Genomic DNA, 16078 nt, shown 5'->3' with positions numbered 1-16078 from the left:
TTCCTCTTTTTCCATGCTGACATATGAAATGCAAAAACTGTAGGAAAAAAGTAAGCATTTTTTGTGCTCTCTAGGCTGAAACTGAAGTGCATGGAGGAGGGAACAGGCGTGATAGTGGAGCAAGAGAAGATTGAGTGCTTGCAAGGACCTGCAGCGGATTTAGAGAGGGTGCAATTCTAGAAAGACTTATCTTGTGCATCAGTTGAGAGGTAATGGCCAGCTGTAATTGGTACCAGAGTGATTTTTTTGGGACCATTGGCACATGCATCTTGCTAACTAGTTAGTATAGTACAGTTCTGGACCAATAGAACAAAGGTGGGATGAGGTAATGCATTCAAGAACCAGTATGCAAAAACTGGGAGTTTGATGAGGCCATCTCCTTTAGCAAGTGAGTCATTAAACAGCTCAGAAGTACTATAAAAGCTCACCTTTAGAGAACGCTTATTGTAATAGAAGGAAGAAATGGTATGTTCTTTAGCTGAAAATGGACTGTGTGGGGTATTTTTTTTAACGTGGCTGGCCTCAAAGATTGCTGCTTTTTCTGCTTTTGAGAAGGGGCTGTGGTATGTTTCTAAAATATTTTTGAATAATAGCTAGTAGTAATTTAAGGAGCTCGATGAGCTAAGGCCAAAGCAAGATAGTAAATCTTAATTGGATTAATGTAGGTAATGGTTTGTGTTGTCTACAATTTACTGGAAGCTTCTGTCTTCAAACCATTCCAGTGTTCAGCACAGAACATGCCTCTTAATGGTGGTGCCTAGCAGTTTTCTCTGCAGTTAAGCTTTTAACAGAGATTCTTCCTAAGTATGTGCTCTTCAGGGGCAGAACTGCTTAACCCTCCAACTAGGTGGAAAACAGGCTCAGCTCTGCATCTGCTGTGTATGGCTTGGTGCTTGTGCAAATAATCTTAATTAATCCCATGGCAGGTGATGTCATTGTGGCTGAGTGGACATATGCAATCACATGATAAATATGCATTCTGATGTGAGGGTAAGAAGACATTAAACCTTTTGGCAGGCAGTGGGATACTGGGGAATATGATGAGATGATGGCTGCCTAGAGGCTTTAGGATAAAAACACAGATGCTTCTAAATGGCCACAACTATTTGACATCTAACTTAAATGTACATCAAGACCTATTCTGTGCCTTGTTAAAGAAGTTTAAAAGTAAGCATAACTGATTTTTTTTTTTTTATTCCTAGTCTATATTCATGACAAATCAAAGCAGAAGTTTTAGAAGTACTGAAGAAGGTCAGTTGCTTAACTTCCTAAACTTTTGAAACATCCGAAGAAAATCAGAGGCCTGACGCATTTATGCTTGTTGGGATATGCTGCACGTGACATCAAATTATGCTAGGTTGTGGTATCTTGTAGCTGAAGTTTGTTGGGAGAAAAATGGTCTGTAGAGTTCCTTCATGGTTTGTTAGCAATGGTTTCTGATAGTCTCTTTTAAAAATTAGCCAGTCTATAACAGCAAATAGCTTATACTGAAATCAGATAATTTTTTTTTTTAATTTGAAAGTGCTTTCCATCTGCTGAGAGAAATCAGTTCTCACAAAGGATTTGGAAAAGTACTGGCACTTTGTTTCGCTTTTGGACCTTGATGTTTTCTGCTTTCTCATGCTGAAAAGGTTTAATTATCAAATACAAGCCACTACTCAACTGGTGCCACACCATCACTTGGAACTTCATTAAGGGGAGTAGAATAACAGCAAAACAAAGAATAAACCCAAGCTCTTGAGTAGGCAGTCATCTGTTTTCAGTTTTTATCATGCTTTTTGTCTGATGAATAGAGAATGAGTTTCATTGCACAGAATCTATTCCATTTAAAAGCTCATTCCTATAAAATGAATTTAAGCATAGTGTTTTATTGTTCTGGATTAATTGTGCTACTTTTATCACAGATAATAATCTGAAAGAGATGTATATGTAGTTTGTATTTCTAGGTCAGGAGCACATAAAGTTATTAAAATACTCTCGATTGATAACTATACATGTCTTTCAGCCATTTTTCTTAAAAGTAGGCTAATATCTACTTAAGAAAACTAATTACTATCATTATATTAAAAACAATAATCAGTATGATGAGACCCTACAGTGGCCCTTGGTTTGTCCTGCAAACTAAGCTCTGAATCCTCATTCTTCCAGGTACGTTGGAGCAGCCAGCAGTCAGTTAGTAGAGAGCTGGGGGGAAGGGGTCCTGTGTGCTGGGGAAACTTAACTGTGGGTATGTTAGGTGTGCAAGATGTTTCTAGATGTGCAAGACGTTTCTCTGCAGCTGCATGTGTTACCTGTCCATAGGCAGGTTTCACTATACTTCTACAATCTGTTTTTTGACAACCTCATACTAGTGTCAGCTGTTGTGTCCTGGTGTAACTGGACATGGAAACATCGCCATTCTTACTCTATCTTGACCTCTTCTCACAATAAGATTTCTTTTTCATGTGCAATAAGTTGTGAATTGGGGGCAATTTAAATTTGTTTTTCTTAAACTGCTTTCAAATACCTTCCATCTCCTAACAAAATAGTATAAGAAAATATATTGCAGAATAATAGTAATAAATATTTCTATTGGTTATTCTGAATCAGTAGGATATTAGTCCATAAAGCAGACTTAAATCCTTTAGAAGAAGAAAAGAAAGGTTTTGTCTTCTTAATTTAATCACATTATTGGAATACTAATGCAGGGCTAAGAATAGGTAATGCTTCTGGTTTAATTCATCTGTCCACTGGCAAAAAAAAAAAAAAAAGGCTTTTTACATTTTTTTAATGCAATTTGTAGCAGTCACGGTTACATGAATTTACTTTTTTCCTTCTAAAACTTAGCTAGAAGGCAGGTAACACTTTGGTCTTTCAAAAATGTGGTATTGACAATTGATTATACTGATGGTGTTACTGAATCTGCTGTTTGGTATTACTAAAATTCAGCAAATGCAGGATGCAGTTCTTTGGTAAAATGTTAAATTCTGAAGCAAATTGTTTAGACCATTTTGTAGAATTTCCCTGGGATGTGTAAGCTTGTACATGCTGAAGTGCCAAAGTGCTGTTCATTCTATTATTGTTGCCTTTTAGAATGAAATATATATTAAGGAGTAGTTATAGTTATGGTGACAAGGGCTTCACAATTTTTTTTCCCTCATGTTTTGCACATTTTTTTATGAAGCCAGGCGAGGCGGTGGTACTTTGTTTCTGCAGAAAAATAATATATTAATTTTCTAAACGGGTTGCTATAGGGTGAGTGGTACCTGTGCCAGGTGGTGCCGGCTCTGGACCAGGTGCCACGTTCTGGGCAGGTGATGGAAGAGAAGGGTCCCCGCCAGCCCCTCACAAGCATGTCTCACGCCATTCCTCCCAGCAGTGACCTGCTCCCCTCCACTTCTCACACCTCTGACGGGGACATCAGCGCTGCTGGTGCAAGCGGGGAAAGTCACCTTGGCATACTGACAGAAACCTTGGCCATGGCCTTCCTCACCTGAAGGATTTTCGGTTCAAGTTTTGGCGAAGCTGGGCCAAAGCAAAGCTGGAGCTGGCAGCGTGGCCTGCTGGGCTGAAGCGAAGCTGGAGCTGGCAGTGCGGCCTGGGCACTCTTCGACTAATTCGAGGCCGGTAATTCTCCAAGTGATTGTGTCACTTGTACCTCGCTCGCTCTTTTTATTCGGGAAAAGCTTGGGAAAAGGTTTCTAAGGCTGGTGTGCGCCCCCGGCCCGGTGGCAGAGCGGGCCCACCGGCCCTGCAGCACGGCCCTGGCCTGTGTGGAGGTGCCGCCGCTGGTGCTCTCAGGTGGGGCGGGCGACTGGGGCCGGGCTGCCGCGGCCGCGGGGGCGCCCGTGGGCTGGAGCCCCCTGCCGGGCGGAGCCGTCAATACACTTTGTTTTGAAATGATGTCACGGGAGCCGGTGCGTGACGCCAGGCCCCTGCCGGTGATGTAACCGTCGCTCCGGCCAATCGGAGCGCGGAAGGTTGGGACGGTGACGTAAACGACCCTAGCAACCGGCCCCGTCGGAGCCGCCCAATTGGAAAATAGCTGGGGGCGGCAAGGAGCCAATGGGAGTCGGCGAAGGAGGAAGGCGGCAGGAGGCAGGTCTCCCTCTGCCTCGATCCGATAAGATGGCGGCGGGGCTTGCGATGGTGGCCATAGCGGCTTTGTCCCTCTTCAGCGCCTGAGCCCGGTTCCGGCCTGGCCGGCTGCTCTGAGCAGCGGCGGCGGAGACATGACCGCAGAGCCTGTGAGGTACGGCCCGGAGTCCGCCCCTGCCAGGCGCCGGGGGGAGCGGCGGCCGCTGCTGGCGGGCGGCCTCCGCGGCTGCACCGCGCGGCCCGCCGGCGGGGGTGGGGCGGGGACGGGCCCGAGGCGGCGGGCAGCGGCAGGAGGCGGCGACCGCCCGGGCTGGGCTCGGTGCGGCCCGGCGCTCGGCCCGCGGCGGCACGCCCGTCCCTCTTGTCCGGGCTCGGTGGGCCGGGGCCCGCCGGTAGGGCTGAGTTAGGCAGGGCTGCTCCGTCCCGGCGCGGCTCGGCGGGAAGGCCTGGAGGGGCGGGGCCGCCGTTGGCCGCCGCCATCGGCCGCCGTGCTCCCGCCGCTGGGCGCCGCGGGGATGTGTCCTCCGTTTGTCCGCCCCCGCCCCACGTGTTTGCGCTGTAGTAAAGATCTTCCGATCCCGCTGATCCCCCCGCGAAGGATCTGTTTTCATGCTGGTTTACAAACACCGCCCGCTACCCTTGAAGAGCGGGCTCCTGCCGTGGTAATTGTTACGGACGGCTCCTGTTTTGCTGCGTGAAGTAAGCAAGCTGACAAAAACCCCTAGCAAAGTCGGTGTTCAGACAGCCGTCGTGTTACGCGACCGATAAATAGTTGGCTTTGTGTGCTTTCAGTTCATCGATAGCTCAAGTGGTCTCGTCAACACAGTCCACCCACAAATACTCCAGCTGCCTGCGGCGCCCTGTCGCTTGACCCTCACGGATGTCGCACATAGCTCCACAATCCAAAAGTGTTAAGGAAGGGAGGCATCGCGGTGGCTTAAGCACTGAGCCTCGGATAAAGTTTGTTCTGGGGTCGCGTTTGTGCGTCTTCACCACCTAGTTTTAGACTTAATTTTGAGTAGGTCGTAAGTGCTGTTCAGTTTCAGCCAGAAGTTCAAGGGATGGTAGTTTTCCTCCTCTTGTGTACTGCTTGATTTTAAAGCCTTAACACTTATGAGGAAGTCATGAGTATGTACTCTACTTCCAGCTAACAAAACCAGTAAGAGCTCATCATCGTTTTTGATGTTGATCATAAGCTGGCTCGTAAGTTGAGTATTGCAAATACACATTATTTGGCACTCAGCTTCTCAACAGCAGTTTCTTGTGCGTGTGTTTCCTCCCTTATTTTGTAAGATGAGGATTTGTAAGAAAGGGGAAAGATCCCCTTTCTCTTTCCGACTCCCACTTTCTCCACTTTAGGTTCTTGCAGTACTTACAGATTAAACCACTTTTGTGTTGGTTCGAGGATAGCCTGATTTTTGTATAACAAAAAGATGTGGCTACTACTATTTATTCGTAATTTGCATTGCAGATTCTGAAAAACGTTCTTCCATTTGCACCACTTTGCTTTTTATTTTACTATGGCTCTTTTATTTTGTTCCCTGTTTTCTCATATTGTTCTTTGTCTTTTTTTTTTTTTAAAAACAACTTCTTCCTGGTCTACCTTATGACGGTTTTGTACTTAACCCTTTCTGTATTCTTATGTTGTCATTAGTGCAACAACTAGTGTTGCTACTAAGGGGCTGCTTTACTTTGGTGCTTCAGTAGAGAAGGATACAGAAGCTCATCTATTTTTCCATGCAGTTTTTCAGATTACCTGCAGCCAGAGAGGTAAATTGGATTATTTCAAATTACTTCTACCCTTGAAGATCAAAAAGTATGCACAGAATAGATTTGAGATTGTATGCAGTCTTTGGGTTGGATCTGCCCCACAGAATAAGCAGGCCCTGTGACAAACTACTTTTAAGTAGATGGGCATAATATTATTTTCTTTCCCAGTGCTCCAAACATTTCTTCTGTTCAGAAACTCAGTTCTCATTCAGTCTGCGTGTTTTTTATAACTCTCATCCTATATAGAGCTCATCTTGAGCAATTTGGTTGTAGTTTACAGGAACAGTTCATGCCAGGAGCTAGGCATGACATTGTAGGGTACCATGGTTTCAGAGTTACAAGCTGATGAACACATTGCATGCGCTTTTTCTTACTTTCTGTCAGTTCACGTTCTACTTAAAATTGGAGTTGGAGAGAATGAGAGGGGAAAACAAAAAATGCACGCACATGTTTGTGTGCGCCTGCTCTCTCTTCCCCCCCGTTTCCCACAAGTCCTGTTGGCCCGTCAGCTGCCTGCATTTCTGTCACCCTGCACAGTCACCCTGCACGCTCATTTCATCTGCTCTCTGCAGTTTTGCTGGTGTAAGATGTGTACAGACATAAAGTTAGGAGATTGTTGTTCAAATTCTTTGGAAAACACGTAAACAATAGAATTTTGATGGAAAATCTTTTCCCAGCATTTCTGTAACATAGACTTACAGTGCTTAAAAGGAAAACAATCAATACTAGTCTGCTGGTTATGAAGTTTTAAACTTGTCATAAGGAATACTTTTACTTAATATGAAGAACCTAGGAATCTCCCATGTGTAGGATGAGAAGTTTGGAATGATGAAATACAGGACAAAAACTGGAGTAACTTACTAAGAAACTAAAAAAAAAAATCTGCCTCTGTAAATGTTTATAAAGATTTATCTTAAACTTAAAAAAGAGTTTGGGTTTTTTTTTGTGTTTGTTTGTTAAGTGGAGGAATCTTTGTCATAGTGGCCTAACCTGTTCCTACCAATCAGTTTGTATGTTGTACAAAATAAGCATAACAATAGAAAAAAAGCCAGGTTTTGAGTCTTACTCACTTGAACCATCTGGTAGTTGGTGAAACTAGATTTATTTTACACTGGCAAAATAAACTTATCTTTTTATTTAGACTTTTTAAAACTTTCAGGATGATATTTTGGTAGCTTGGTCTTAACATTTTTATTAAATTTTCTGCATTTTTGATTCACTTGAATTTCTTGGTTCTGAGTGATAATATAGGGTTGTTTGAGGCATGTTATTTAATGCCACAGTAATCTAATTGGAACTAAGTCAATAGCAATCTTCCATATCCTCTGATGGTACAGTGTAAGTTAGCTGTCTTTCATATGGTCATTTGGAGCGAACATAAGTAGATTTTTTGACTCTTCCCCAAAGAAGAGCAAAGCTTTAGGTTGGCTGTTGTCTTTTGTGCCAGATGTGCCCCAGAGCCGAAGTGTTTGTGCTGCTTCAGTGCAGTTCTCCGAGAGGGACTTAATGCAGTGACTTCATTATTTATGTTTCAGTACAATACTGTCTCTGTTAGGGTTTTGTAAACTTTGTGTGAGGATCTCTGTAGGGCTTAACTGAAGGTATCTTCATTTTCTATGGAATAATTTGGTGTGATAAAGGGGTGTATAATACAAATTCTGCAGTGGGATGGCCTTAACATTGTGGAAACTTAAAACTCCCAGTTCTGTTCTAGATGAGCGCTTGCACCCTCTGCTTGAAGAGAGGACAAGTTAGTGCTTTATAGGTGAATATACCTCACCAAAAGAAAATATAAAAAATAATACTGAAATGTGCTGTGTTCACCATAAAACCAAATGCCTGCAGTCTACGGCAGAGTACATTTTTAGACTGGATCACTAGATGTGGCTTTTATAAATGGGAATGGCCTAGTATACTGCTGAACCTCATGAAATCACATTTTGTATCCCTAGAGCTCAGCTTGTGCCTGCAGGTGATTTGGAAACATGAATCATTACATGGACAGGACAGTGGCAGGTTGTTCTAGTGGCGAATCATGAGGAGAAAGAAGAAATTGTAGAAATTCAGTGGCAAATATGGAAGGTTTTGTATTGACTTGAAAAGATGTTAGGTGAAGTGCCCTGATTTATTAAAGGAAGAGTGTAAAGCTTTCATAATTTATTCTAACATCTAGCCAGGCAGTTGTCATTCAAGATGGAGGATGGATGGATGTTGTTTTTTTTCTCTCTCTCTTTTTTTTCTTGTTTGTTTAGAAAAAGAGTGAAACCTTGAAAAAAAATCAAGGACTTAATCACACAGAGTGTTGACCAGTGTCCACTTCAGTGCTATTTAGGCAGTTCATTTGCAAGTCTGAAAGCTGCATGGTTGTAGAAATTTCCATCTTGGGTCCAACTGTGGGTCTTAAGAAGTGCAACTGTAGAAGTCTTGTTGGGCAAATACATCTATCCTGTACAGCAAACCAAAAAAATGAGCCATTAAATTCAGGACTGACAGTTGGGCAAACTGAGGTGGCTTTTATCTTACAAAATAAAAAGCTATGCTTCAGATGGGCTACAGCCTTTAAAACCTGTAGCAAACCTGATTGGGAGTATCTGGGAGACTTAGAGGGACATGCTTTAATTCTGAGGGCAGGGTTCATAATGAATGATGCTTTGTTGAGAATCTGTGATAAACTCCTGGAAACGAAGGGAGATGAAGTAAAAGAAAAAGCAGTTTCAGCATTAGAAGGGTGTGATGCTGTTGGATGTGGAGCCCTTTTTTTCCCTTTAAACAAAGTGTTTTTAAGCTTTTTTAATACCATTTTCTGTTTTCTATGTTATATATGCTAGCTTGAGCTTTTATTATTCTGGACTTAATATAGTAAGGTATTCAGTTTACCATAATTCTTGTCTTATAAAGGTGAAAATACTGTATTTAGATTTTTCAGCCGACTTTGGTCAGTCTTTTTCAGCTGCAGATTATTTAGCTATTGAAGTTAGAGACTTCTGTGTGGCATTCAAGCCAACCTAACAACGAAATTGTTTGTTTTAGCGGGATTTTTTTTTTTGTTTGCTTTCTTTTAAGCTCCCATTAATTAAAGAAACAGGTTAAAAAACCAAAGAATTTTTCTAGTGAAACATGGTAAGTCTCAGCCAAATCTTAGTGTGGTTGTTTGGATACTGTCTCAACAAAAAGAAATTGTATAATCTTCCTTGAACAGAATAAGGGGTCTCTTAGTGACTTTGAACCATTGCTTTCTCATTCCCTTTGTGTGTCTGGAGGAAAATAATTCTGTTTAGTTGCCTGAACCTGTTATGCTGTACTTAAGCTCCAAAGTTACTTCGTCTACGCCGGTGAGCGTCTTCAACTGTGCTAGGTATCACTTGATTAAGCCCCTGTGGATTTAAAGTCAGTTCTAAACAAAGTAAGAGTGAATTTGTGTTAATGAAGTCTTAAGGATAGACTCTCCGGATCTGATGAAGTGCTAGATGCCTGCACCTCTTTTCAGTCAGAGCTTTGGTATTCCGGTATTTGCTGACTGTATCTGATCTAGTAAGTTTTAACATGGTACCGTTCCATCTAATCACAAGAGGACTTTTTTACTATGAGAATGGTCAAACACAGGAAAAGGTCATCCTGAGATATCATGGAGCTGCCACCTGTGGAGGTACTTGGAACCTTACTGAATGTATTTCTGGGCCACCTCCTGTAGCTGTCTCTGCTTGTGCTGGGGGCTTGGACTTGGTGATCTCCAGAGGTCCCTTCCAACTGGAATGATTCTGTGATTCTTGGTGTCATTTACCTGACCGATTCTTAGCTCTGCTGCCACGTGATGGTTCAGGGTCACGTAGCATATTGCTGCCACTGAAGTTACAGTCCCTTGCTTCCCAGCTCAGACTGTCATCACCTCTGCTTGCAGGAACATTCGTACCAATGAGCAGTGAGCTGGCTGGTTTAGGGTAATTGTCTAGATTCAGTAGAAGAAATGGTGACTTTGAATATGGATTAGCTTGTGTGCATAGGTCAAAACAAATACTTATACTGAACTGGAGGAGAAGGTAGAGAACTGAGAGTGTGGGTGGCATCAGCTGTGTGTGTTGGGGCATGAGGGTTTGCGTCCTTTGGCGGTAGAGCTGGTTCATGCCAACTTGAGCAGATTGTGTGAATCCCGATTGTAAAGCCTTACTTGTTTTGGTGTAATCAGTGTATCGGTATAAATAAAATACAAAATACTAATCTGATCTAGGCTATACAATATCATGTTGCTTTGCCCTTGGAAAACCATTGTTGAGTTAAAAACCAACCACTGGGGGGGAAGTGCTCTGTTTCCCCACCTTGATGAAACCCTATTCTTTTACTTGTTCAACTGATACAGTCATAGGCTGATTTTATTTTCTGGTTATGTATTTTTTTCTGAGAGAAGTAGGCTTCTTGGACTGTTGCAGGTGTGTTCACTCCTTTTTTTGATTAGGGATAAGAAAACAAACAACTTATCTAGTAGGGTTTATCATCTTTCAGTCTTTCCAGCAGTCTTAAGCTATTTCATGTGTGTTCAGCCACAATATTGACATGGTTTGTGAAACAACTATGTAGGCTCTGCCCTGGTAACTGAAATCTTGTGAGTTAAGTCTAACACTTTTCCTTCTCATCAGGAAAACTTCTATGAAGATTTACAGGTGCAGAATACTGGCTTGTTTATAGGTAGCATGTCTTCCCACTGTCTTAATTAAAATACTCCGATTTTTGCTGTGGGTTGTTGGATTTCTGTCATTTGCATGGGGATACAGTCTGAAGCAGAGGATGGTAGTCTACAGACCAGTTTAAAAGCACATCTGGTTTTACTTGTTTTCAGGTTTTTTTTTCCCTAAGGATTGTTTAATTTTGTCTGCTTAATACTTGTGCTGCAGTATTTAATTTCAGCTTCAAAAGTGAAAAATGATTGGGACTTAATGTGAAACAATAAAGATGAATTTAAAAAACTTGTGCCCTTGAACTATTTTAAAAGTTTAAACAGAAAAAATTTAGACAAGTATTGAAGTTAAGGAAGGTGACTACTTGAGATAAGAAAAATTCTGCAAAATCGTGTTTGTCATTGCAATAGGAGTGCTTTCGAGCTCCATCCCATTCAGATGGGGGACACTTAACTAGACTAAAAATTGGTAAGATCCTGTGGAATAATGTGTTTTAAATAAATGTTTAAATAATTTTAAAACTGTTCTTCCAGATGTTGACAATAACTGGGACATTTCCCACTTGCATTTTTAAAGTGTTTGAAGAAAGTAGGTAGAAACTGAGCCCAGTAAAGCTTTTCCAGTGCAGTTGCATGGTATAATCCAGTGTGACCTGGGATTGCTGCTGAAGTGGGCAGTCCTGCTCTTTCCTTGCCCTGGCTATGAATCTGCAGCACCTCACCTGCCATCGGAGAGAATGATCACGTGAATATGTGGCAAATTGGATCCAAATGAAAACTGTTCCTTAAAATGTTATTTGTCCAAGGTGGTTTGATTCACTTTGCAGAAGCGTGTTCATTAGCTAACACAGGTGATGAAGTAATGTGGTGGGTTGACCCTGGCTGAATACCCGGCACTCGCCACAGCTGCTCCATCACCACCCGCCTCAGCTGGGCAGGGGAGAGAAAATCCAACGGAAGGCTCCTGGGTTGTAAGGGGAGGGGGATCATCACAGTTACTGTCAGGGGCAAAACAGGCTCAACTTGGGGAAATGAATGTAATTTATTACCAACCAAGTCAGAGTAGGGTAGTGAGAAGTAAGACCGTATATTAAAACACCTTCCCCCACCCCTCCCTTGTTCCCAGGCTCCGCTTCACTCCCGATTTCTCTCCCTCCTCCCCCCTGCACCGACGGGGAATGGGGGCTGTCCATCACACTGTCTCTGCTGCTCCTTCCTCCTCACACTCTTCCCCTGCTCCAGCGTGGGTCCCTCCCACGGCAGACCTTCACAAACTGCTCCAGCGTGGGTCCCTCCCACGGGCTGTAATCCTTCAGGAACAGCCTGCTCCAGCACGGGCTGCCCGCGGGTCGCATCCCCCAGCGTGGGTCCCTCCCTGGGCTGCAGGGGGGGATCTGCTTCCCTGTGGGCTCCACGGGTTGAGGGGGACAGCTTGGACTTCCCCCTCATGGGCTTCCCCATGGGTTGGGGGGTCTCTGCTCCGTGCCTGGAGCCCCCCTGCCCTGCCCTGCCCTGCCCCGGGTGCTGCAGCGCTGCTGCTCTCGCATGGCCTCGCTCCTCTCCGCCGCTGTTGCGCAGGGGGTTCCCCCCTTCTTTAAGATGTTCCCCCAGAGGCTCCCACCGTCGCTGATGGGCTCGGCCTCGGCCAGCGGCGGGGCCATCGCAGAGCCGGCCGGCGTGGGCTCTGTCGGGCATGGGGGAAGCTTCTGGCAGCTTCTCACAAGCCCCCCCTGTACGCACACACCCCCCCGCCCCCGTTCCCCCAAAATCTTGGCACACAACCCCGTACAGGTAAGCATGCTCAAGGGGGCAGCAGTGAACAGCCATATTGAATTAAGTATAGTGTGTCTAGGTTAGGACATCACCTGTCCCTTATTTTTCTTCTGATAATTGTACTGATTTGTAGAATTATTTGGCCTAATACCTGGTTTGCCTAATTTGTAGTGGTGTTGATTTTTTTTTTTTTCATCCAAGTAAGGGCCAGGCATTTACTGTTTAAGATCACAGCACTTGCTCGGAATTTAGTTAAGAAACGGTATTTTTGTAAGATCTTTCCCAAGGTCACAAATCAGGTTCATGGCTAAACGAGTCTAGGATTCTATAGTAGGACACCTTTCCTTTCATCCTGTTTTAATTAGGCTAAACAGGGTTGAAATAGCTCTAGACTGATGGTGAAGCTGTTTGCTTGGAACATGCAAGCCTGAAAACACCTGTAGGGACTGTTGCTATGTGGTAGAGGGTGACTGCTTGCCTTCACTTAGTGCTTCTGAGATGGTTCTAAATTTTTAGGCCCCTGTTTTTCTAAAAAATACGTATTTTATAGGTTGTGATCAATTTAATAGTGGTTGAATCTATGAATATATCGCAAAGAATGAGGTTTTCGGAGTAGAAGCTTTAAAAAAATATAATATTTTCTCAACTATAAATGCATGACATAAAATTGCTTTTGTACAAAAACAGGAAAAGCATTGCCCTAAATTAAAACTTCTCTGTGGTAGAGTCTAGTAAGTGTAACACCTTTACTGATATTTGACCCAGTATTCCTTAGTACAGGCTTATGGTACAGAATGCTGAATAAGCAAGAGGAAAAGCAAGTTGCGAAGATTTTTTAGTATCAGTTTGTTGGGGGTTTTTTTGTTGTCAGCATGAACGTTTTGCTCTGAAAATGATAATTTTAGGGTAGTTAGGATAAGAGTTAATAAATGGTAGTAGATAGTGTTCCAACTGTTACTCACAAAGACACATGATAATATTCTGAATTTGTTTTGTATTGAGAACAATATTATAATTCATCTATAGTTCTCATTTTCTTTTCTAAAGTGCTGTTACCAAAACAAGTTATTTATAAACCAAATGAGCAGAATTCCACGTGTGGGTGTTTTTGTTTTTGTTTTCACTACCAAAAATGTACTTTTTTGTGGCCTTTCTATAAATGTGCAGTGGTTCTTCAGACCATCTGGAATGGATATAAAATTTCTTTATGTACTTTTGCTATGAAATAATTCTGAATAACTCTTGATTTTTTTAACTTAAAGTGAATAAATTGTCATTAAATCTCCTTTCTAAAGTAGAGCATGCTATCTGTTAAAACTGAAGTGTACCGTTACCATTTTCTGTGATGTTTTCCAAGTATGCCCTCCATCCATGATAGGAAGGGAAGTCCAGGTTTAGGGACTGGCAGTTGTGTAACAGCGTGAGTCCAGTAATTAGAGGGAAAGACTTCTAAACAGATTGAGAGAAAAATTGTAAGATACACTTGAGAGTAGAACAGGCTTTGTTACACTCTCTTTCAAAGTTGCTCGAGTGATTGATTGTATGTATGTAGTCTCAAAAGAAAAGTGTCCTTTACTCATGCAGAAAATCTTTCCATTACAAAGTGCTGTTTTGTTTTGAGTACTTCAGAAGGTTTAAAGGAATTACAGATAATTTTTTTTCAACGGGTGTTTTATGCTGGTTTATGTGTGGTTATTTTCACTAATTTAAATAGTCATTTGCATTAATGAGATCATACCCTTTCACTTGGGGCTCAAAAGAGTGCTCATCTGCATGTCCTTCTTATAAAAAAGGTGATTATTTTTTTATTTTTCTTAGCCATCACAAATTGAAAGTCAGAAGTTAATAAATTGATGTGTTCAGAGAAATAGTAGAGGAGGTAATGGTGAGTGGATTGAGCTTCTGATAAATACTCAAAAAATTCCTAGAACCTGTAAAACAGGGACAGAAAACCTTATTTATTCTTGCTATCAGAAGATACTTTGAAAGCAACAGGAGATAAAAAAGGGGGAGATGGAAGCCTGTGTGCTTTAACTGGGTTAACTTATGAAGGGGGTACCTTAGTTCAGCAGTTTGAAAACCTATATCTGGTAGCAGGTAACGTAGGATGACTCAGACATACCAGCTGGCAGATTTTGGAGGACTGATATTGTCTGGGAGGGAAACAGTGACAAACGGCGGAGTGGTGACTTGTGGTACAGGGGGTCTGTGCTGTGACTGCCCTTGGCCTCAGTCCGTGTGCTTGCAGTCAGGAAAAGGCACTTGTCCTGGGAAACTGTGAAAGTTTCAGGAGGAGAAAATCTGAAATAAACAGCATAAAAAGAGGGAGTAACATGTAGATTATGAAGTGGTATAGTTTTTTAACAAAAACACAGGATAAAGGTGTTGCCTTTTTACTGTAATGAGTATATACGAGACTAACAATTTCTGATATCTAAAATGGCCTAGTGAAAATTCTCAGGGTATTGTTTTTTATAAATTAATTATGAACTCTTGTGCAAACAGATCAAGAAATGATCTGATCCTACATGGTTGTTCTTTGGACTATATACAGCATATACTGTGTATGTACATGGCTGATTGAATATAAGCTTTGTTTAAGAATGTAGATCTGTCATACTCGATGGACATGTTTGTTTCTAAGGTTGTAGGTGAAATTCTGCTGTTACTTCTAGTGTGTTATATCCCCAAAGTTCACAATTTTGGTAATAAAATGAAGATTCTATTATTTTTACCTCTTCAGCTTCTGACAAGGTAGAATCTTAAGTGAATTTTTTGCTATCTTCAGCTCATAGCAGCATTACCACACAGACTTTCTTGAATTTTGTAAATAATTTTAAACAGTCTCTACTGTTTAAAATATATTAAAAAAATAGTTTTATTATTACTGTTAACAGAGTCCTTAGTGCTTTATTGTCAATAAGGCTGCACCTGTTATTTTACTTGGAGTTTAACAAAATTATATCGTTTTTATTTACTTTAATATTCTCTTGCAGAAATAAATGTTTAAGCAATAACTGGGTTTCTTTTGTAGGTGTATATTAATTAAGCATAATTTCTTTCAGGCTTGCTAATTAGAGTGAGATAATACAGCTGACTTCAAGTTTTACTTGTATTTTAACAGTGAAAGCAAGTTGAATACGTTGGTGCAGAAACTTCATGACTTCTTGGCTCAGTCATCAGAAGAATCTGAGGACGCCAACTCTCCTCCAGCATTATCCAAACCCAAAACTATAGGTGAAAAGACATTTTATGTTTTTATTTTCAGTGTGTATATGGTTCTAAAGTCAAGTAACTTTGTGGCGGGATTTCACTATGTTGGACTTCACTAGGGCAATTATGCAAAGTTCTAATGTGATTTAAGTGGTGATATCTTAATAAATATACAGTAGGCTTTTGATACAATTTTTCTTTCAGTTCTGAATCTTTTCTAAATGTGGAAAACTAATCTTACTGGTCATTTACTTTCTATGAAACATGACGCGGAGAACATGCATGTATTTGCTGTGCTATGGCTTTATTGTTCGGTGTTACTGTTTTTTCCTGCTGAAGTAAAGCTTTTGCAGTTCTTGTAGTTACAGATGTTCTGGAGAGGGTGCTGTCATAATTATTTGAAAACAGTTTCTATATGTAGTCTGGAAATGTTTGAAAACAAAATCATTCTGGAAAACACTAGTCGTACATTAGGTCAAATGTTAAACCCTTTGTTTTGATTGCAGTCATAAAAAGCTGAATTATTTCATAACAGTATAAATAAATAAAATTTGTTTTCAAATTTAAGTAGGTTAA

General features: G+C 41.6%; 1 protein-coding gene across 3 annotated transcripts in view; it reads left to right on the top strand.

Moving 5' to 3' along the window:
• Positions 1-4065: 4065 nt before the first annotated feature.
• The window catches only part of ATRX (ATRX chromatin remodeler), an 86488-nt gene continuing 74475 nt past the window's right edge, over positions 4066-16078 (top strand). For 2 of the 3 annotated variants that reach the window (XM_055727799.1, XM_055727798.1), the window contains exons 1-2: positions 4066-4231; positions 15414-15526. In XM_055727799.1, coding sequence (XP_055583774.1) covers positions 4212-4231; positions 15414-15526 — 133 coding nt within the window. In that variant the 5' untranslated portion in view covers positions 4066-4211. Of the gene's footprint in view, positions 4232-15413; positions 15527-16078 lie in introns of those variants that run through there. The other variant, XM_055727800.1, reaches the window with a different exon arrangement.

This window comes from Falco cherrug, chromosome 15 (genome assembly GCF_023634085.1).
Source record: "Falco cherrug isolate bFalChe1 chromosome 15, bFalChe1.pri, whole genome shotgun sequence".
NCBI lineage: Eukaryota > Metazoa > Chordata > Aves > Falconiformes > Falconidae > Falco > Falco cherrug.
The sequence above is the reverse complement of the archived record's forward strand: the minus strand, read 5'-3'. Positions and strand labels throughout refer to the sequence as shown.